The sequence below is a fragment of the Falco punctatus genome (assembly GCF_963210335.1).
Source record: "Falco punctatus genome assembly, chromosome: 6".
Taxonomy (NCBI): Eukaryota; Metazoa; Chordata; class Aves; order Falconiformes; family Falconidae; genus Falco; species Falco punctatus.
Window position 1 is genome coordinate 70,499,310 of NC_137585.1, and position 22,664 is coordinate 70,521,973.

The 22,664-nt window shown below is 46.9% G+C and overlaps 1 protein-coding gene across 1 annotated transcript in view; it reads left to right on the forward strand.

Annotated features, from left to right (window-relative positions):
• Window positions 1-22,664, forward strand: part of LOC308066324 (uncharacterized protein) — a 117,807-nt gene that overhangs the window by 20,129 nt on the left and 75,014 nt on the right. Inside the window, exons 6-26 of the mRNA XM_080393454.1 lie at window positions 800-973; window positions 1,969-2,129; window positions 3,268-3,397; window positions 4,862-4,978; window positions 5,528-5,683; window positions 6,208-6,324; window positions 8,459-8,605; window positions 8,815-8,934; window positions 9,639-9,797; window positions 11,024-11,152; window positions 11,468-11,617; window positions 12,303-12,440; window positions 12,876-13,022; window positions 13,986-14,105; window positions 17,294-17,440; window positions 17,595-17,798; window positions 18,123-18,262; window positions 19,576-19,699; window positions 21,132-21,275; window positions 21,596-21,786; window positions 22,263-22,394. Coding sequence (XP_080249580.1) covers window positions 800-973; window positions 1,969-2,129; window positions 3,268-3,397; window positions 4,862-4,978; window positions 5,528-5,683; window positions 6,208-6,324; window positions 8,459-8,605; window positions 8,815-8,934; window positions 9,639-9,797; window positions 11,024-11,152; window positions 11,468-11,617; window positions 12,303-12,440; window positions 12,876-13,022; window positions 13,986-14,105; window positions 17,294-17,440; window positions 17,595-17,798; window positions 18,123-18,262; window positions 19,576-19,699; window positions 21,132-21,275; window positions 21,596-21,786; window positions 22,263-22,394 — 3,047 coding nt within the window. The remainder of the gene's footprint in view (window positions 1-799; window positions 974-1,968; window positions 2,130-3,267; window positions 3,398-4,861; window positions 4,979-5,527; window positions 5,684-6,207; window positions 6,325-8,458; window positions 8,606-8,814; window positions 8,935-9,638; window positions 9,798-11,023; window positions 11,153-11,467; window positions 11,618-12,302; window positions 12,441-12,875; window positions 13,023-13,985; window positions 14,106-17,293; window positions 17,441-17,594; window positions 17,799-18,122; window positions 18,263-19,575; window positions 19,700-21,131; window positions 21,276-21,595; window positions 21,787-22,262; window positions 22,395-22,664) is intronic.

Sequence of the window (22,664 nt, forward strand, 5' to 3'; positions counted from 1 at the left end):
TCCATAAAAGGCAAAATGTTTTGATGTGACACTGTAAAAAATGAAATGTTTTTACTTTTGAAGGTTTCTCTTAATGGGGTTCAGACACTGACTTCAGCTACGTTAAAAATGTCCATCAGAATAACTCCATGGGCAAGGAAATGTTTCAGCACACCCCCACCCCAAGAGCTAAATACAGCCATTTGTTAGAAGTCAAATCCTTCACTTCAACAAATATTTCAGAGGAGAAGAAGGGGGGGGGGGTGTGGTGGTAGTTCATTATAGAGAGAAACCAGGTCAATTTGGACCAATGTGACATGAAAATTAGGGGAGGGTTGGTTTCTTGGGGTCCCCCCCCCCTTTTTTTAATTCAACCACAGGAAAACTCTGCCATTTTCACGCAGCCTCCCAAAGTCCCATTGTCTGCTCATCAGAAGGGCAGAAATGTCTCTGTATCCCATGGGAAGGGTGAGGCCACATCCTGTCCTGCTCCTTTTCACTCTCCACCCCAAGAAAGCTTTCCACCTCTTGGCCCATTAGCAGCCAAATACTGTGAGGCATTCTCTAACATGCCTCTAGAGAAAACCTTGACCTCTTTTCCCTGATGGAAGAGGTTTCATCTGCTTCATCACCGCCCATCCAGCTTGCGACTCCATTCCCTGTTTCATCCTTTGCCATGGGCTGCATGACTCCAAAGGTGGTATAAAACTCAAAAGGCCAGCACATTGCTCCCACTTGCTCTCAGCAGCACTTGCCAATGCCTGGCCTACGACATGGATGGCTTTTTATGTCCTCCTTTCCTCTTGTTTTCTTTGTCTAGGAATTAAGGATGCTGACAAGAATGAGTTGAACAAAATAGCTTCAGAACCTACTGCAGAACATGTGCTTTACATTGAAGATTTCCACCTGCTCCACAACATAACACCCAAGCTCTCTCGAAGGCTGTGTTTCACTGCCTCAGAGCCACCACAGCCCATCAAGCAGACCGTGCAAGGTGCATCAGGGCTTTCCCTATATCCTGCTTTCCACTTGCCCAAACCAGCCCCTTCCCAGTCCAAGGACATGCCAGCTACACCATGGAGATGGACCTCCCAAATCCCCTCTGTTCATCACAAGGGACCTTTAAGGGTTGGATGACCACAGAGGAGCAACCACCTCATGGAGCATCTATTGCTTTGGGACAGTGCTCCTGTGTATTTTGCTTGTGCCTGCATCTCCATGGTTTGCCTAGTGATACCAGATCCTGAAAGTCTTGCTGCCAGTTCAAACAAAAGGAGCAGCAATGGGCTGGGGCAGCCTTTCTGCCCCTTGGGGGCTTTCATCATGGGCCTCTCATGGTGAACTCTGGCAGCACGGCTCGGGACCTTAGGAAGAACTTCACTGCTTGCAGAAAATGCAGAGAGCAGCCAAAGAGATCTCCAGAGATCTAGACCTGTCCCCAAAGAGATACTGATGTTGCAGTGAATCCATAGGTGATTGCAATGAATTCCTGCCTCCTCTTGGCACACAAGCTCATGAGAAGATTAGTTAAGAGCTTGGGGCAGAGCTTGGGAGAACTTCATCTGAGTTCTTAAAGCATCTTTTTTTGCTTTGTCTGTGGTTCTGTAGCACTTTGGGGCTTCCTGTGGTGTTTCATGGAAAGTTCAAGCTCTCTGGCAGACTCTTCCCTGGTGACAGTAAGGAGAAAGACAGGAAGGAGCTGATGCCCTGTGTATTGAGCAGGTGTTCACAGGGGAAATGTAGCCAGAACCGTTTTTGTTTTCCTTCCTTGTGCTGTCAAGCAATTTGTCTAAAGAAAACCTGCTTGTGTGGCTCTGGCCTGGAAACAGATCGCAGCTGCCCCTGTGCTCTCAACCTAAGTGAGTGCCATCTATACCCAAGGCTTTCTCTGCATTGAATATGTTGACTCCATCAATAAACAGCTTGCACATGTACAGCAGCAGTGCCGCCATGGTCCAAACCAAAGGCCTTTCCTTTCTCTTTTTGCAGCTGAGAAGATCATTGGCCCCCAGGATTTGCATGTCAGTGAGCACAGCCACAGTTCACTGCGACTCACGTGGATGCCAGCTACAGGGAGGGTGATGGGGTACCGTGTTCATCTGCATCCCTTGCTGCCTTTGGGACAGGCAGTTTCAGAGGACCAGCGGCAGGTAGGGTTGCATTCCCGTTTTGCAGAGCACCAGTTGCGGCTCCTGGTCTTAGGGATTAGTCCTCTGCTCAGGCTGATGTTGTCATAGCCTGGTTAGGAGATGGCACCATGTCCCTCAGCCATCCCAGTCACTGCCCAGTGCATTGGCATAAACCGAAGCTTGAAGCGAAGGCCTGTAGGTAGACCATCAGATTTGCAGGTGTGTTGGTTGCTCATGCTAATTTTGTCATTGCTGCTGTCGTGAGATGGAGTTTCTGGGAGTGATACGGGGGAAGGTAGGGTGGAAAAAGGATATGGCATGAACTGGCACAAACACCATTGGGATCGATAGGAACAGGTCAATGGGAAACACTCCTTTCTCTCCTTACCTCTGTGATACCACCTCCCAAATAAGCCCATCCAGCTTCTGTAGAAGCATCCCCTGTTCCTCTTGCTGCCAAAATTGTTCACCTTGGTAAGATCTAAGCGTGTTTTGGGTTTGTGTTTGCCATGTCCTTGTGTGAGTTATGCTGCCACGTGTGCCAGCTTGCTTTGGTTCAGCTTGGTCCCTGCACAAATCTGAGAGCAAGGTTGAAGGATAGAATGCCTAAAATCTTTGATTTCTAATAATAGAAAAAAGCTATGGAAGCATAAATTATTAAGGTTATTAATTGTATTAATTATTAAGATTGTGTTTAACAAGAATGATCGGCCTTGGTTGCTTCAGAATCTCATAAGAACATAGTGAAAACACAGAAGTTATGTCTCCACCTGTCTTGCCCTTGGGTTACATTGAAATCTTACTCTATGAGCTTAAAAGAAATCTTCTTTGTCAGAGGTGGTAGCTTTTCCTCTGTTTTCAAGAGGGTTGGGGACCACCTTACGCATCATCTTACACATCTATCTTCATCTAGTGTTTTGTGGCCTATCCCATGAAACCCACCCTTCATGCTGTCCTGTCTCAGTGCTCGTACGTCCACTGTGAATCTGGATATCATTAGAGGATTGCAACATTCTGAGTTAGTGCATTTTAAGAGGCTCCTGCTCATGGAAGTCACCTTGTATAAGGTGTGAAGCCTCATGCTCCTAACCTGTTCCCAACATGGGGGTCTTCTACTGTTATAGGAATGTAATTATGTCCTTTGTCCCCTGTGTGACAGATTGTGGTAGACGGTGACAAAAGCAGCGTGCTGGTGGCTGATCTGAAACCCAACACCAAGTATGTCTTCACAGTGAGGGCCATCTATGCAGATGCCCTTGGGGAGTCAGCAGTTGTCAAGGGCAAGACAAGTGAGTGTCTTTTCTGCAGTCATCCCCGTGTCTTCTTTGTCTGTGTGGACCCAGGAAAAAAAACACCCCAAAACAGTATGTACAAGAAGTGGGGGATGGATGGGCAGGGATGGGTAGAAGGAACTTCTGTGCAAATGTCCATGGTGTGGGGTGCAGGACTGTGAGTGGATGCAGAGCAACCCATGTGGTTAACCCACTTCAAAGCAGAGGGTGCAGCCTGCTGAGTAGCTCACATCATCTTGTTTAATAACCAGCAGGATTTAACGAATCCAGGCTGGGATTCAATTAATGTAAAAGCCATGTACCTGGAATGAGAAAGCTTTTGGACAGCATGGTTTGAGAAACACAGACACGAGTTGTATGAAGAGAAGTATATTCTGAAGGTTATATTCCATAACTTTTTTTTTCAGAAGTCGATGGTCCAAAGGTTTGGGCGAGCACCATGCATGCCATTAAGGCTTCATTTCACTCAAGGTGAATGCCAAGGTGGTATGGTCATGGCCTTTAGGAAATGTCCCAAGCAGTGATCTCTGGTCTCATGAAATGATCTAGGTTGCAATCTGCCGTGCCAAATTCCTTTGCTGTCACATGGCTGGCTGTAATGACAAGGCTCTTGGAAACAAAGGAGCAAATTCACTCTTGGCCAAACCCTGGAGTGCAAGACATTGTCAGATGTGATGAAAGGAGCAGGTTTTGTCTCAGAAGTCTCTGCACCACTTAAGGGATTTTTAGAGTTTAAAGGGTGCACTAATTCCACTTCCCTCCCTGTTTTGGATGAAGTACCAAGTCTGCTTTGCCCGAGGCATTTTGAAAAGAATTATTCCTTTCTTCCTTGTCTTTTGCTTCTTCCCCAACTCTCTGCAACGTCTTAAGTTGTTTGTCTTCTTGAGGGAAAATCTCCAACAGGATGAATAAATAAAGTGCCTCAATGAGGTTGACTCATATGTACTTGCCAAGAATAAGATGGAATGTCTTTATGGGTGGAAATAAATTCATTTGATCCCTTCTCTTATTATCCCCAACATGAAGCCAGAGGCAGAAGCTATAAATCTGTCTGCCATGGCTGGCTGGATCAAAATGGGCTCCCCTTTGTAAGAGTTGTATCCATAGGCACAAGTAGCGTTTGATTCATGTGCCTTGCTCAGTCTGCATGAAACCACTGCAGTTTTCTCTGCTCATGAGGAAGTGCCTTGTGGGTAGGTATTTCAGTACCCAACACCGTTTAAAAAGGAAGCCCGGAATCATTCTATCTTGGTGGTTTTCAGCTCACTTTTCAAGTGGACAGGGTTTGGTAGAGGGGTAACTGTTGTTTTTAAGGAAACAGCTAGCAGAATAGGAAGAATTGGTGCTGCTCACCTTTGTGTGTCTCTGTCCTTAAAGACCAAAGATTTTCCAAGCTCTTTGCCATGGCACCTTATTACAGCACTGTCACATCAATTTCTGCAATATTTTTGTATTCTAAAGCACCTGTGCCTCCAGTCACTAATTTCCGTGTGATAGAAGAAGGACTTTTTAGCTTGAAAGTGTCTTGGACACCTCCACTGGGAAAACTGGAGGGCTACAAGATCTACATCCCCAGAGGTGAGTTCAGATTTTATTAATTTTTCTTGGAGCTTGTTTTAAAAGGACCAGTGACCAAAGGACAGGAAAGATGCTATTTTGTCAAAGGAGCAATGCACCACAGAGCTCCTGGCATTATTCTGGAAGGAGTCCAAGTTAGTCTTTTCCAGACAGTGTGGTTCCTGCAGGAGAGAGGAGAAGAGTCCTTTGAAGGACTTTCTTTTGAAGAACAAGATGGGGATGCTGCTGTGGGTGCTTTGTAACCATTTGCATTGTCACATCCAGACCTACTGTGGATGTTTTTCAACTGCCTGCTTTGGTGTGGATGTGGGGTGAGTTCAAACGTTTGGTATGGCTCACACTCACCTCTGTGTGATCTGGAGGGCTGGGACAGCATGGATATATCAAGCCTTAGTTACAGACAACTTTCAGCCACGCCACATGGGTTGGGGAACTTCAACCATGCCCTTCAGCCAGCTCCTGTACATGCTGTTCACCATGTGGTGAAGACATGGGATGTAGACAGGCAGTGGGAAGGCTTTACCATCACTCTTCTCCTTGGTTTTGCAGCCAACAGACCAGGAATGACCTACAAGCAGGTTCTGCGGGGTGATGTCTCTTCCCATGTACTGGACAACTTGCAGGAGGATAGAGAATACAACATCAGCATCTATGCCGTGTACCCCCAGGGGCCAAGCCAGCCTGTAGCTGCCGTAGGGAGAACATGTAAGAAGTCTGATTCTGTGGCTGGTTCCTTCTTGCCCTGGGCACCGTGTTCAAACCCGTTACTCTTGATAAGCACCTCACAGTTGGTGGATACTGCAACTACATGTGCATCAAAGGGAAAGTGTTCAACAGGTCCTTTCTAACTCCAGCCTTGACCCCTTCTTTTTCCCCATGACATGCATGGGCACGGACACCCTCAAAACACCATCAGGCTGCTTGGGAGGAAGGGTGGGAGATCTGCCAGAGCCTCATTTCCCCTGCCATTTTGCACCCGCACTGCATAAAGCAAGTGAGGTTGATGCATTAGAGGCTTTGTTCCTGGAAAGCAATGGTTACAGATCTGGTTGTTTTCACCACTGCTTTTATGAGATGCCTTCAGCCTGTCAGGCAGGGCAGGAGCCCTTGGAAATCCCTCTCCTTCTGACAGATGAGCTGGAGGAACAGTGGTGCAGGGAGGGCAGCCAGCAAAGTCCTCCACTGGCAAGTGCGTGCTCTGAAAGATTTGTTCCCTGTCCTCATTCCAGTGAAGCTCCTGCCTGTGAAAAGCATCTTGCTGCAGAACGAAACGACTGACACACTCCAGGCAAGGTGGAGCCCTGTCCGGGGAGCAACGGGGTACAGGCTTACTTGGACGTCAGCAGGTAGATACGTTGGGGTGGGGTATGTGCATCAGTGAGCTGGGAGATGAAGAGACAGGAGCTGTGAGGTCCCCAAGGCATTGGATGCAATGACAACTTCTTTGTCCAGCCATGCAATGAGAAACGAGAGGGAGCCAGGTTTTTTGTGGACTGTGAATGGTGGAGTCTTGTGTACATGGAGATAAATCAGCAGCTTGCAACAGAGAGTTATGCCATGGGTGCTGATGGTAAACTGCCATGGATGCAAAAATACCTTCTCTGGCTCTGCATAAAGCAGGCTAACAGGTACCCATCCTTTTAACATGGGATTAGTTCCAGGTTTACTGGACCTGTGTAGCCTTGGAAAGGGTTAATAGGTAGAGAGAAGCTGGTAAAATACTCCATGCAGAGCTAGATATCACACAGCCCCTGAGCATATGGGCTTACCCCTGTTTTGGGAGGACAGGTACTACCACATTACAGACTGGAAGTGCCTGTGCTTGTTGCTTTTCTCTGCAGCAGTAAGATCTGGCTTCATCTCCTAGCATCCCATAATGCATCCTCATTCTGAGACAAATTTTGGTGTTTGAAGACAGATCAGCATTTGCAGCTGGAGCTTCTCCCTTGCCCTGAACACAAACATATTTTTGTGCGAAGTGGGGAGCAGAAGTTAGACATTCAGGTTTGATGGCATATTTTGGCCTTGGGAGATGGATATTTCTGTGGTTCAAAGATGAGATGAGAAGTCAGGACACCTGGGCTCCATCACAGGCTTTGAATAAATAGCACACTCTCCTCTGGCTCAGCAATCCTGGTTATGAAATGAGGAGACATCTCCCACCAGGGGAGGGGGGCTTAATTGGAAAACAGCTCCAAAGGTCATCAGAAGGGAACACTCTTTACAGGGAAGATACAAAACCGCTTTTATTGTTTTATAATGAATGTCTCTCTGGAAAAAGTCATGGTGTACCCCAAAACTGAGCTGTTTACCCAGTCCTTGCTCAATACCCCAGCTAGAAATGGAGCACACATGTGCTCAGCTTGCCATGTCTTTGGAGTGGGGACATCCCTTCTTGAGGGGACAGTGTGAGACATCCTCAGCTGAAGCAGCAAGTGCACATCACCTCCACTCTGGATTTGCTCTTTCTGAGCAGCTCTTTCACCTGGTACCAGTTCACCCCATATCCACCAGTGGCAAAATCCCAAGGGGCAGCCCACCCTCTCTGCCCAGCATTGCGTGGCCCTCCCCCCATGCTCCATCCCATCCCGGGGCCATGTGTTATGGGTGCAGTGGTGCTGGGACGCAGACACCTTCTGCCCATCCCAGTGCAGCGGCCCCGAGCACTGGAGGGGGGTGGATTTCTCTGACTTCTAAGACAGAGAATGGCTGATGTGAAGAGAAGGTCCATGCGTGGCATGGGGTGGGAGAAGGGTGATGGGGCTCAGGGTGCTGGTGGAGCAGAAGATGAGGACATGGCACCCTCCAGTGACCAAACTGCGAATGTCAGCTTTCCCCCCCAAACCCCAACCTACTGCTGACTGTGCCTCCCTGCCTCTCTGAAACGGCGCGTGATCCCCAGGGATTAGATTTTAACTCTTCTCCTGCCGTGCCGGGGGGGTTTAGCTGAGTAGTTTCTAGTCCCCAACAAGAACACAGAAATGAGAAAATGTCTTTTGTGGCATCAGTTGGCTCAGCATCCTGCGGAGTAGGCAAGATGACACAGCACCCAGTCACCCAGGGCTGGGCAGAGTGTGGACCCTCTTAATGGGACTGCTTGCAGACCCATATGTGGCCAATTGTGTGTCGCTACCTGATTTATTTTCTTTGGTCTGCAAACCCCTGAGTTGCTGTGGGCTATTGATGATCACTGAGGTCTGCCCGAGTGGCTGTGGATTATTTCTACCTGTATAGAATTAGGTCCCCAACCAAGATTTGTGCTTGTTGCACTAAGCCCTGTTTCTACCATCTTCAGCTTGAGGATCTCACTGGCACATGTGCAAGCCCGGAGGATGAAATGCCATTCAATCTTAGGCACTGTGTAGTTCTCAAGTGGTTGTCTGCAGGACTGCCCACCTCCCTCCCAGGCAAGGAGACCCAAGCAAGGGTGGTCCTCCTTGGTCTGACCCAGGGGAGCCCAGACATCATTTCTTTTTGCAGAGGGCAGCATCCAGGATGTGAACCTCAGCAACACCTACAGCTACTACATGATCCAGGGGCTGCAGCCTGGCACAGAGTACACCGTCACCATCAATCCCATCTTTGGGGATGTTGAAGGACCAGTGGTGAGCAGTAAAGCAATGACAGGTGAGTGCTGTGCAGCAGAGGTGGGAGGCAGCCCAAGAAGACATGGATGGGGGTCAGGCTGTGCTGGCAGCACAGAGCTGGTGTCATTTGTAGTCACCACTCTGCCTGTCATCTGGTGCAGAAAACAATTTGGGTCATTACAGCTTTTGGGGGGCCACTTAGGAGCTGATGGAACCTTGATGAAACCAAGCAACTCTGCTCTCTTGCAGTGGCATCGAGCACTGTTCAGATGCTGAAAGTGAGTGATATATCCATCAACAGTGCTCTGGTCTCGTGGGACTCGGTTGCTGGGGCCACTGGGTACAGAGTAGCTTGGGGTCCTACACCAGGTAAGATCCCACTCTCCTCCAGCCTGCATCACCTTCACCTCCTGTAGCACAGAATCATGGAATGGTTTGGGTTGAAAGGGTCCTTAAAGATCACCTAGTTCCAACCTCCCTGCCATTGGCACATCTCCCAGCATGGGAGATCAGGCACTGGGAGCCTAAGAGATGGTGGGTGTAAGGACAGGTCCAGCTCATTCACTGCTCTGACCACCCTCTCCCACAACTTCAGGACATGAATTGAAACCATAAATTATTCCTGAACTGATCCAGAATGCCAGCAAGCAGGGTCCCTGCAGCAGCTATGTTCAGCCTGACCCCAGCCCAACACATGGAGCAAGAGTCCCACACCACCTTGCCTGGTCCTTGGGGAATAGTGGGACAGAGGCTTTGCAAAACTCCCTGCAGATACTGGGGAGGGACAGAGACTGTGCCAACATTGCTGTGGGCCCTGTATGTGAGAGCTGGCTTGATTCCTTTGGTTCCTCTCAGCTGGTTTGGATCCTTTAGTAATTTGAATTCCCACATAAATAACAACAAGAAAACTCTTTCTTGCCCCAGTGTACATATGAGTGTTCTACAACAGAGGTTCGGTTGGTTTGGAGATGGACTGCCAGGGAAAACATGATGTCTATCCCAGTATGTAACAGAGCTGCTTTCCAGACTCTTCAGTCTTTATTCTCTTCTATTTTATTTTCTCTCTTCCAAAGAGTTCTTTGGCAAAGACCGTCCTCGCCAGCTGGCCCTCAACAAGTCGATCACAGCCTACCAGCTCCGCAACCTGGCCCATGACACTGAGTACGTGATTTCCCTGTATGTCCTTTTTGGCTCGGTGGAGGGACCAGGGATCACAACCTCAGCCAGGACATGTGAGTATGGTCAGGGTATACAAGTAGCTACCACAGCATACAGCCCTTGCACATCTGGTTCAATTTAGTGTATCCCTACAAAGGCCTTACACTGTACCTCCTGCACCCCACTCCCATCATCTGCCCCTCATGTCAGGGGCACTGTGGTGGTGGTCCTCTGCCCAGCCAACCTGCTGCACCTGGTGGGTGAGACCGTGAATCCCAAATGCTTTAGATTTTCTGCCTGGGAGTCTTCAGATGCAAACTGGAGTATGTGTGCTCTGCAGTGGATCTGTTCATGCGCTGTGGGCTTGGGTAGAGCTTCAGATACGAACGGCCCAATCTGTGCTTCCTGAGCTTCCAGGCCTCCCAAAATCCAGACCAACGGCCAAAGTCTTCAACATTGTGGTCAAAGAGTCTAGCTGGAAAGGAGATGAGACCTGGGTAAATTCTGCCATATGAAGCCATAGGGAGTTAAAGGAACATCCTAATGTGGTCATTTCTGCCTGGTGACAAGGGCTGTCCCCTTCCTCAAAGAAGGGGGGACTCCAAAGGGCTATACTGGAAGATCAGGTTGCCTGGCAAGATGCAGAAGATGCAAATTCTTCATGTAAAATAGGGAAAGATGGTGGTCTGTTTGATGGCCAAAGTTGTCCCTCCATAGAAAACTTCTTGGTTGCTGCATCTTGGCAGGAGGTGGGGGGCAGCAGTGCTGAGCATGATGATCAGAAAGCAGAGGCAAGATTTACACAGTACCAGAACTCTGCTTGGAGAGGTTTAAAATGGCAGAGGTGACTAGCAACCCTGGAATACAGTATGGAGATAATGGGTTGACCTTTGTGAAGAAGAGCACAGGCAAACAGGGATGGTCAGCACTTGTGGGATCTCTGGGTGGATGTTTCACCCTGCAGTGACAGGCGGTGGCAGTGGCAGGTGGGGCGCTGAGATCTGCATCCCTTGACTCCCTGCATCCCTGTACTGCCTGTCCTGGGCTTGCAGAGGTGCACCCACATGGATCTAGAGCAGAACATGCTCCTTGGTGCTAAGGGAGGTAGGATGTACATGCACAGCCCAGACCTCAAGCAGTACAAACTGGTGTCTCTGCAGGTGAGGAGGATGAGACACTGAGGATAAGCAAAGGTACCACTTTTAACCTTTTTATATAATTTTGGCCTGCTTATACTGCCAATGAGGAGCCCTGCTGGACAGCACTAAGGACACTATCTAATACTATTCTCACCCTGCAGCTCCTCTTGGCTACGTTTCCAATTTCAAGGTGATGTCCTACACGAGCACAAGCCTGTCTATGGCGTGGAGTGCCACAGCAGCTGCCACCAAATTCAAAGTCACCTGGAGCCCTGTGGGAGCAGGCAAAGGTGAGCAGAGAAAGGGTGCACATGCTCATTCCTGGCACAGACCCATGCCTGTGGCTGTGGCCAAGGGAAGCATCTTTCTAAACTCCTGATCTACTGCCTCAGGTAGGAGAGGTCTCAGTATTGAGAAACATGGTCCTCAGCCTGCACCTGTTGGCAATGGCTCCTTCTCTCTTTGTGTTCATGCTCTTCTATTTATGAATGTAATCCTCAAAGTTCTGAAACAGTAGTAAGCAAGGAATGGCTGTTTCCTTCGGAGGGGATGCCACCAGCCTCACTGGTGAACTACAGGCTCTGAAGTATCCCTTTTTTTGACAGAAGAACAGGTTGCCAAGACTCAGTACCTGGGCAGTAGAGTGTTGGCTTACCGGATTGACCACTTGCTGCCTGACACCCTTTATAAAGTCAGCGTTCGGGCTGTCTTCAGCAAGGCTGAGGGGCCGGAGGTGACTCTCACTCACCGCACAGGTATGTCCTGGTGGAACCACCCTCTTTGCGTTGGGTTGCAAAGACTGGATTCATGGTCTTGTGCACTGCACATTAACGGTGGAGTGACATGAGCAGCCCCCATAGCTGGTAGCAATAATCCACAGCTGTTCCCATGGGTAGGAGTGGACAGGTCCCCCTGGCATGTCAAATAGGCTTGCCATAGGTGGGCAGCCCTGGATGTATTAACGTGGTCCCCAGTCTTATTTATCCACAGCCATCTCAGAAAGGCAGGAGCCTCTCTGCAGGCACCACTCAGGGTCAACTCACCAGCATGCATTCTTGATTTGTGGCTCTGCCTCTTCAAACTTGGGGTCCTGAGTCCTTTCAGTGTCTTTTTCACATGAGTTTGTCTGAATCACAGTTCCCCATGGTGTTTGAAGATGCATCTGGATGATCTGTCCTCTCGTGGCCCCCTCCTCATGTCCCTGTGTCATGTCACCAGAGTTTAGTGCAGGCAGTGAGAGATGTGGATGAACTCCCTCAACTGCAGTGCTCCTGTCCATGGATTCATTAGGAAATAAAGCTTGGCGTCCCTGGATAATGTCTGGAAAGTAGACATTGCATCAATACTCACATCTTCAGCTCTATAGCTTAGAGCCACAAACCTGATGATGTTTACCTTCAGCTGTTACTTCAGACATCTTACCCTGGTTCATTTTTGCAGCATCTTTTGCAGACTCCAGTCCCATCCAAACCATCCAAGATTTGAAGATTATTGAAACTGGTGTAAATAGTTTGAAGCTGTCTTGGAGGAGGCTTCCTGGAGTAACTCACTATAAGATATCCTGGGTGCCATTTGATGGTAAGCAACCTGGTCTCCTAGGTGCAGTATGAGGACAGAGCACAAGGAACCCCAAAAATGGAAGCTTAGCTCAGCTTATTCCTTTTTCCACAGATGGTCAGGGTAGTTGGGGACTGCAACGTCTATGGCAGCAGGTTGAAGCCCTGTGAACCAGGTTTTAGTCTCTAACAAAGATGCCGTTTGGATGTAGGCATAGTTCAGATTTAGGAAGTCAAAGAAGTGGCTTCCTTCCAGCAGCACATGTGATGTTTTTGTGACCAGATCTCTCACCTGCCCATGCCTCAGTTTCCCCAGATGAAAAATAAGTTCATAACCCTCCTCCCTAGCCAGGTCCCACAGGATCTGTATGAGGAAGCTGCTGTAACAATGATTGTTAATAGCAATTACCTTGCCCTTTCTGTGTATGCTGTGGGGTTTTGGAATGTCTCCTCTTAGGTGGCTTGGAAACTTCCCAGCTGGTTGCAGCAGAAACAGACTCCTTCATGATCTCCAAACTGAAGGAGAGCACCACCTACACCATCTGCATGTCTGCAATGATCAGGGGACGGAAAGGAAGCCCCACACTCCTCACAGCCAAAACCTGTGAGTACAAGACCACTGGATGGGGACAAGCGCATCTCCACATTAGTGCTGGGGGCTGTGTCTTCCTAGGGGCTATGATGTGAGATGAGGATGGAAGAAGAGCAATACTGGCCAACAGACACCTTACTTCTCAGGTGCCACCAGCCAGCATGCCAGAAAACATGTATTGGTCTTCTCTTCCTATTACCGAGAACCACTGAGAGTTTGCCTGTCTTCTCCTGCCAATAATCACCATTGGATGCTGGTTTTGTGACAAATTATCTTGGAATTACCTCTTTAGTTACAGCATCTTGACCATTTCCAGTAGATAAAGGCAAACAACTCTCATGATGCTGGGGCACCATGTGACTTGATGCTGTAGAATCGGCAGATTTGGAGACCAAACACTGGAGAAGGTCAGGGGTGTGGAGCAAACACTGTGGTTTCAAGAAGCACTAGCACCTGACACAAGTGAGAAGGCAAAAACTTTATTGCCTATCCCAGCAGCTCAGATTTCACAGTCAGTTTAGAGAAACACACAGCAGTTCAGGCTCAAGATCTGCCAAAAGTTATTTGCTAAAAACCCACCAGTTCCCACCAGCTGAGGATCGGATCTGATTTAGCTTTCTGGAAAACCCCTAAAGTGCTGTAGGGACTCCTTCCTCTCACCAGAAACATGATGCTAATTTAGGAGGCAGAAGGTCTCCAAAGCTGTTTGCAGGCTTAAGACGTGTTTCCTGGTACACACATCTTTGCACCCTGGGGTAGGTATCATCTGAGAGATTCAACAGGACCTGGAGCCATGAAGAAATGTAGTGGAGATGTGCTTCATGCTCATCATTTCTGTCTGGACTTATTGTCTTTGATTTCAGTGGGGCCAGGATTTGTGCTTCCCAAAGGATGCATCAGCTTCCTTTCAGCTTGATCAAGCTTTTGGTGGTAGCTTCTACCCACCTTAGGCTTTGTTTCTTTGTTTTCCAACAGTGGATTTACCCAAAGTGACTGAGTTCACAGTGCAGGAGGCTGCGGAGACCAGTGTTTTGCTGACTTGGATGGCTGTTCCTGGAGCATCCACATACCTACTAACGTGGCGCTTGTCCTCAGGTAATGCTTTTTGGTGATGGGAGGAAGAATGGCTTGTAATTTGGCCCAGTCCCCTCCTGTGTGAGATGCTTCTTCACCCAAGGGGATCTGAGGATGGAGCATGCATGTATCTGGCTTGCCCTGTGGTCTGTTTGATTAAGTACCTGGTTTTAGAGCCAGCTGATGCTGCAGAAGATGCAAGTGGCAGGTATTAAAGGGGAAATTTCCACCAGCAGCCTTAAGTGGCTGCTATTTCCTTCAAGTGTCATGACTTGTGTCTCCAGGTGCTGCCCACTTTGACCTGGGGTAAATGATGCTGTCACCGTTGGCACCAACACTGTTCATTCTTTTGAACCCATCTGCACCCTGTTTAGCAAAAGAACAAAAAGTTGACCCTGGGGGCTTCCACAGATCATGTCCTGTCATCTCAGCTTTTCATTTGGGTGAAAAAGGACGGGGTGGGGGGCGGAAAATGGAAGCTGCCCCACTGAGGAGACTCTCAAGATGACACATTCAACCATTGCAAAATCCTCAGGGGAAGAAAAAAGAGACATGAAAATTGCTTAGGAAAAAGCCTGCTGGTTGCTATTATCAGTCTCTCTTCCTCTGGAGTCACTACCTGTCCATTAGGGATAGTTGCAGTGAGCCAAAAAAGGTTGGCTTTTGTCATCCATACAACCCTAATTCTTATCTGTTTAAAAGCTTTGCTATATGGTAAAGAGCTTTTAAAACTTCCTTAATCATTGCTCACAATTTCTAGCGTCTATTTCTTCTTCCAGTTAATTTGGCCTTACAGGGTTTGCTGTCTTAAAGCACCAGCTATATTTCTTTTTCCTGGAGTGGGCTTAAGCTTTGTTTAATATAGCAAGTTTCCTGTCGTTGTTTCAGCCACTACATTTTTGCAAGGGATCTGTTCATCTTCACAAGTCGATAAAGAAAACGAATCTGACACTATTCCCCTGTGGTCCCTGCAATGCTTTTTGAGTTACCAGGTCATCAGCTTTCATTTTTTTTAATTCCAAGAACATTTTGCTATTGGCAGCTTAAGACTTAAAGCTTATGTCACCGAGGATGAAGTCTCCTGTGGTGGCATCATTTTTTTGCTCTGCATATTAAGGATAAGTGATTAGGGAACTGAACATTCAGCTCTCTAGGGTGATTCAAGTGATCTAATGCAACTGTTCCCCTCCTGTACCATATTGTTAAAATACCAATCCGTAACTATTAAAAAATCATTGGTTTCAGAGTTGTCAGCAGCTCAGAAATGGATAATACCGTGTCTGACAGTCCCCCTGTGCCCTCACTTAATTGATCCTTCTGAAATAGGTTTCCAACTATTGATTTAACATTCCAATTAGGTGAATCTTGCTACCACACTTCAATAGTACCAACAAGATCAAATTTATGCTCACAAGTGAGTAATTCCAATTTAAATTGTTTAATTATCCAGGCTGTCATAATTAGTGTATAAAGGCAATTAAGAATTTTGTTGGGTTTTTTTGGGTTTTTTGGTTTTTTTTGTCTCTTGGTGCCTTGATTAATTTTCTTCTCCACAACTTGTTTTTTTTTTTTTTTCTAAATGAGTACTCATTCATTACCTCTTTCCCTTGCCCCCCTTTTAAGCTTCTTTAGTGCCCTCTCCTCTGCTGGCTGATCCTAGCCAGCCTGCCCTGTAAAAGATTGGGTCCCCTTCTACACAGCTTGAGGTCATCCCACCTGTAGACCCCCTCTGTCCACTGTTAAATAAAACCAAATGTGCATGTATTTCAACGAGGCTCCATCCAGAGCCAGCCTTCCTCCCCCATGTAACAGGAACAACCTTGGAGAAGGTCAGCTAGGCACTGCCCTCCTCTCTCTTCTACCTTCTCTTGACTATCCATGGAGCACCAAAGTCATGGTTTTCTTATCCACCTAATCCACAGATACTCGTTTAATCTTGCATTTGCACCTTGAGCCTCACAGTCTCTCTCTTGCAAATCAGCTTCATTTTTTGTAGAAAGTTGTCCCGGTCAAAGACTATCTTCCTTCTCCAAAGCATGCAGACTTTTCCTGCATGTGCTTGTCAGTCTTGTGCTGGGCATCCCTCCCTGTGTATGATCCAGGTATGCCCTACCTCAGTCCACCAGCAAAGTCTCCTTCCTGTCCTGGAGCACATGTGGTAACCATGCAGTTTCTCATTATGTGAAAGCCCCATTACATGAAACAATATTTAGTGCTACACAACAGCATAGCTGTAAAAGGAAAAGTAGGTGAACGTGCCTGTTTGGGGGTTTAGACAAGCAGGGTGAGTGGTGGGCTGCCATAGATCTGTGCTTCATCAGAGCTGTCAGCTTGTGTTTCATACAGCAAATCTCCTCAGACAAGGTAGTGTGGCACCTAAACCAATTATTACTATTTTGACTTGCCTACCCAGAGGGAGGGGAGTAGGAGAGTTTGAATCAAACTGCAAGAGGGATTTTTTTTTAAAGGAGCAAAGCCTCCCATCCAAAATTTTTTGGGGGTAATTGAGAACATTTAATGAAAATTAAACACAGGATTTATACTGATGTAATTTCTTTCCATGGAAAAGACTTCTACTTTTTTTATCTTTTTAAGGGAAAATGCTATTTCAGAATGAAAAGGTGAAAGTTTCACTTTGAACAGTGTCAAAACTCATCATTCGATAGTTCTAAAATAAGACACTTATAAAATGTCAAAACATTATTCTGACATTTTCACACATTTTTCCTATCATTATTTTAAATCAAAACTATCTATTGTATGTGGCCACATTTCTCAACTAAGTTTGACTCTGCTTTGCAGTGAACTTTCCAATCATTTCTAAACAAAACAAAAAAAAAAATAGAATCCTGTTTCTATACATGCTAACTGCTGTAAACCATTGGTCTGTCACAGAGCTCATCCTCAGACACTGCCTGGACCAAATGCCCTCTCTAAACGCTTGTACAAATTCCCATTTTCTTTTCCTGTTCATGTACTCAAGAACTCCCTTGTCAGATGCAAACAACCTTATTTCTTCTGGTTTGGGACCTGACCATCCCAGTTTGCAAACATGTCTTACCAAGAGCCTCTGCTCTGAAGCCCAGGACTTACCTTGTCCCCAAGCTCCTGTTTGCCAAAGGTGGTGTCATTAGAAGATGGGATGCTAATGCGAGTTATTTTGAGTTTCTCTGGCTCCCAGTCAATGTGTGTTTCTTCCTCTTTCACAGCTTCTGATCTTTCCCAGGAACTGTTATCAGCAGCTTCTAGATCATATCGGGTGACAGGACTGAGCACCAAAGAAATGTATTTTTTTTCTATAAGACCAGTCTTTGGAGATACGGAGGGACCAGAGACAACACTCCTGGGACAAACAGGTATGAAAGCTGAAGACTTGTGTTGCAGTTTTACCTAGGTAACTGCTATTGAGAGTAATTTCTTGGCTTGCCTACCCTTCTGATGCTTTTGCTAGATAGTGGCATCATAATTAAAAGAGGTCTAAAAGACACCTTTTCTGTTTTCCTCTTACAGTGGGACATCACAGAGAGTCACCTGCACCAATCACTCCAGTGACTTTGACAAAGCTGGATATGATGAGGTCCCCATCCACACCTCCCAGCAATGTGGGAACCACTCCTCTTTCACTGGCCACCACCACAAAGCCACCACCAAAGCCAGAGACCCCACTACTGACAACTGTAGTGTCTACACCACTGACAACTGTCCCTGTGCCAAGTGAGTGTGTATCCATGTGTGATTTGATGATGATATAGCAGTAAGTAAAAGGGAGCATGGTCTTCTCTGATCTCAGGAGCCAAAACTAGTCTTTAATCATTGAGTAGTGAGAGTGGAACAATGTCAGGGAAGGAGAAGACACAAACCTCATAAAATGCAGTGAAGCTCTCAGCACTGCCCTGTAGGGTGAAGGTGCTGTCTGCTCACTCACCAACATATGGCATCACTAGTGGTATTTGGTTTATTTTGTTGCTCTGAACACAAAGAAACATGCTTCTGCTTTAGGACCCCCCAGCTTACAGAGATCCTCTCTTCCCTCTGCAGTCTGTGGCAAGTTCAAAGCAGACATTGGGTTCCTGGTGGACGAGTCCTCGAGTATTGGCCAGAGCAATTTCAATAAAGTGAAGGATTTCCTCTTCCGGATCATTTCCTATTTCCCTAAGATTGGACCTGAAGGGGCACAGGCAAGATTTTGTTATTCTGTTTCCTGAAGGTGTTTTCCTTCCAAGTGTTCCCTTTTGCTCATCCCTGCGATGAGAGTAGTCTGCTTGCTCACATGTTGTGGGTCAGAAAGGCTACGTGCTCTACCTAAAGACATGTGTGTCCAACAAAGACGTGAATGAGAGTCTCCTAAATGTCAGCTTACTCCTTTGGATACATTTCCATTTCTTGGTTATTTTTCCAAGATCAGGTCATCAGGAATAAAGTAAATTCCAGACCTACTGAAGTGGTGTCTAGGTTATGGAGCACAGGGGTGTGTCAGGTGCATGTCCCCCTCTAAGACCCCATTTCTGCCCACATGCAGACTGCTAATGGTTAGAGACCCAGGTGGGGGCCAAGATGGGAGATGCAGCACATGCCATCAGCTGCCTCCTCTAGACAAGCAGAGGACCAGACCTCCAGGCCATGCTGTGAAACACCCCAAGGACAAATGAAAAGCCTACAGCATTAAAGGACAACTCAGCAAAGCCAATGGAAAGACTCAGTAGATAATTTTGTGTCATTTCTGTTTAATTAATCCAGTATTTTAACTAGCCCTTTACAAGGGAGACCTATATAGCTCACTTTCAGTTGATCTGGAAATGGGAACTTCTTGCACTCTTTGCTTGCAGGTAGCCTTGAAGGTTTAGGTACATGATGAAGTTACCCTGGGTTAGCAAATAATTCTGAGGACATGAAGACATTTTGATTTCAGTGGCTATAGTATGGGCTGAGTAGCTGGCTTCCTTTTGCAGTCAGCAGAGATCAGAGGTTTAATTCAGCAGGAAGGGGTGTTGCCATGGGAGGTGCTGCAGCAGGAGGTGCTCTCACCCAGCCGTGAGCTGCCCAAAGTGCACCAGTCTCCCATTGGTCCTGTGCTGTATCCACCAGCAGAAATCCCTGATGCACTAGATCAGGGGTCCTCAAACTATGGCCCGCAGACTGGATACAGCCCCCCAGGGTCCTCAATCCGACTCCCCGGTATTTACAGAACCCCCCTGCTCCCCCCACTGCGGTTGGGGGGGGAAACCAAGCAGCCGCAGATGGCTGCCTGCCACTTCATCCGCGCGCTGGCCCCCTGTTTAAAAAGTATGAGGACCCCTGCACTAGAGAGTCCAAAGTAGTGCCTTGCGCATCCTTCAGTGTATGCTGGTTTCAGTCTGCAAGAAGCACAATCTCTTTCCACTCCTGTTTGCACCACAACTAGGTATATTATCCAACTCAAGGTAGATTACTGACAGCCCTCTTGCTATGTGCCCGAGCCCTCCATGGTTTTTAACCCCGTTTTCTTTGGCAGGTTGCTGTTGCTCAATACAGTGAGGAGCCCAGGGCAGCCTTCTACTTCAACCAGTACCGTGACCGCAACAGTGCCCTGAAAGCTATCAAGGAACTGCGCTATGCTGGAGGCAACACAAAAACAGGTGTGGATGGGTGAGCTGCACACATAGGGTGGACCTTCTGGCCCAACACAGAAGCTAGGGGCCAGAGAAAGCATTTGTCTGAGTGTTTTGAACCCACTTACTTGGTTAGAAAGCTATCATAGAATCGTTTAGGTTGAAAAAGACCTTTAAGATCATCAAGTCCAACCGTTAACCTAGCACTGCCAAGTCCACCACAAAACCATGAAGCGCATCTATGCTCTGGCCCAAAGTTCTTTAAAATTTGAGAACAGAGGATCCAATTTAGTTTTATTTCCAGGGATGGTCTTTCCAACTAGCCTGATGTCCTTTATCCTTGTCTTAGTTTTACTACTGGGTGTCTCTCCATTATTTTATAGCCTTGCCTGCACTGGAGAGAGGTTTTTATACATGGCTTGGAGACAAAGCCCATAAGCGTTAAGCAAGCATAGTTGATGCTGAAGCATCCTTATTGTCCACTGTATGCACATTTTAGTCAGCAAATTTCAAAGGTTATTGCCTTGTTACCCTGACAACAAAACAATGTGCCGCGTCCTATTTTCATGGTGTGTCATCACATAATGTCCTTTGTTCACCTCTGTTGTACACATAGCACAGCTCTTCATTAGCTTAGCATCTCAGAAATTCAGACGTTTTTGTCTTATGTAGTTAAAAAGCTGAGAGACAGACAGCGCTCTCCACCTGCTCGTTCCCAGCAGGACAGTAGGGTATACCTGGTTCCCTGAAGGTACATGAGCAGTAATGTTAAATTGAAAGTAGTTAGTTTTAACTTTTCTAATTTTAAATGGCCCAGTTAACATCTTCCCACCAGTCCACATAAAGGGAAGCTTTGGGGCACCCATGTATGTTAACTGAAGGCTTATATACCTCATCCTGGCTCAGTGGTATTGTCAGGAACACAGAAAAATGGGGCTGATCAAGATACAGGAATTCTGATGGGACTGGTTAGGGAAAGCAGACAAGAAACTGGTCAGGCTGCAAATTCCTAGGTAACCTTACCTCTTCTCCTTTTTATTGAGATTGTGTCAATAGAGACTTTTTACCCCTCATGGGAGTCTTTCCATACTGTTTGGGGGCTTCTTAACCATTTCAGTTTGGGGAGAGTTCTTTGTGAAGCTTTCCAGTCATTCAAAAGAAATTTGAAAATGGGAATTCCATGGATTCCTAGAGCATAGGAAAAATGCTTCGAATCTCCTGAATATGATTTTTTTTCCTTTCCAAAACTACCTCCTGAATTCAGCCTGAACCATTTCAGCCAACCTGATTTATTGCTGTCTTCCCTCAAAAGACATTGCCCTATGATAGGGGCTGCTATCCATCAATGGGACCACACTGAATGTCCTTTTTCCTCCATCTGTGGAAGGAGATCCACAATGCCCAGCTGCAGACCTAATACTTAGGCAGATTTATGCCGTGTGTCTCCATGTTTACTCAGGTCGTGGTATAGCCTACATGCTAAAGGAGTTATTTCAGTCCTCCAGAGGGATGAGATCAGATTTCCCTCACATGATGGTGCTTGTGACTGATGGACAATCCCAGGATGACGTGTTGCCACCAGCCAGAGTGGCCCATGCTTTGGGTAAGAGTTGTCCTGTTGCATTTCCCTGAAACCTTGGTTCTTCATGAATTTCCAGGGGGTTGAGAGTGGTACGTTATGTGATGTGTACACTTGGAGCGCGTTGTTGGCTTTCTGCCCTCCTTTATCCTCTCTTCTTTCTATTCCTAGCTTGAGTGTCTTGGTTTGCTATAACTCACACATGCTGCTTCAGCTGAGTTCTCACATTAGCTACTGAAGTACCTGATCCCAGAAGAGGTTATTAGCAGGAAGATTGTGATGAGGTGTTTGGAATCTCTGATCTCAAACGTTTTTGCTTCTGTTGAGTGAGCGATGTATTTCAGGGATCCGCGTCATTGCTGTGGGTGTCTCAGGAGCTGACCCCATTGAGCTCAACAGCATCTTGCTGCAGCAGAACCTCCAGAACGTTTTCTATATCAGAACATTCGACGACTTCCCAGAAATCCTCCGAGAGGTGATAGAAGTCATTTGTTCTGATCCTCAGGCTTCAGGGGCCCAGTTGCCATTGGGAGAGGTGAGCCAGTTCACAGATCTTTGAATATAAGCCAGTTTGCTTGGTGTGTGTTGTGCAAAAGCGCAATCTTCTTCCCTGAGCAAAGTTTCAAAGGTTTAGGACACTGGGTCCAATCCTGACCTCACTTACTGTCCAACCCTAGAGATAAGGAACAAAATCTTTGAAATCAAAGGAGTGGAACTGGGGAATCCAGAATACAGGATTGAAAGTTTTGTTGCATAAGGCCATTGCGGGGGCAGAGCACTTGGATGTATTATAAATTTATTGCCCCCTTCTAACTCTAGTTGATGGGTCATTGCTATGAATGTGAGCTTGTCTGCAGAGTGTCTCCAACAGTGATATTTTATGGCTGTTTCAATGAAAAGATGGGTGATAGAAAAGTGCAGTGACCTCTTGACACCTGTTGAAGGCTGATGTTTGATGTCTGATTCCAAAACTTGAAGGATCACTGATCTAAGCCAAACTCTATGCTGTAGGGTACCCGACATGAAGCTGACAAGCAGTTGCCATTTGGTGACACGGAGAGCAAGCCACACATGCCTGATACATCATCAGCTGAACCACATACCCAAAAAGAAGAGGATGCTTGTGATCCCTGGTGTTTAAAGGTAAGAATTAGTTCACTGTGTCTGTTTGGGGGTTTATATTTCAAAGAGACGATGATTACTGGTCTGATCAGGTCACTTCTCATCCCTGTGTGGTGTGCAGTGGAGTTATATCAGTGTCAAGACTTTTAACTCTGGGAACCATGTCCATGTTTGGGAAGGACATCCTAGAAGCTGCCATTTCAGCATGGGAAATGCAGCAGCCTCCTGTGCTCTTTCCCAGCAAACCAATGAAATTCAGGTTTTCCATAAATCCTGCTTCATATCTGCCAG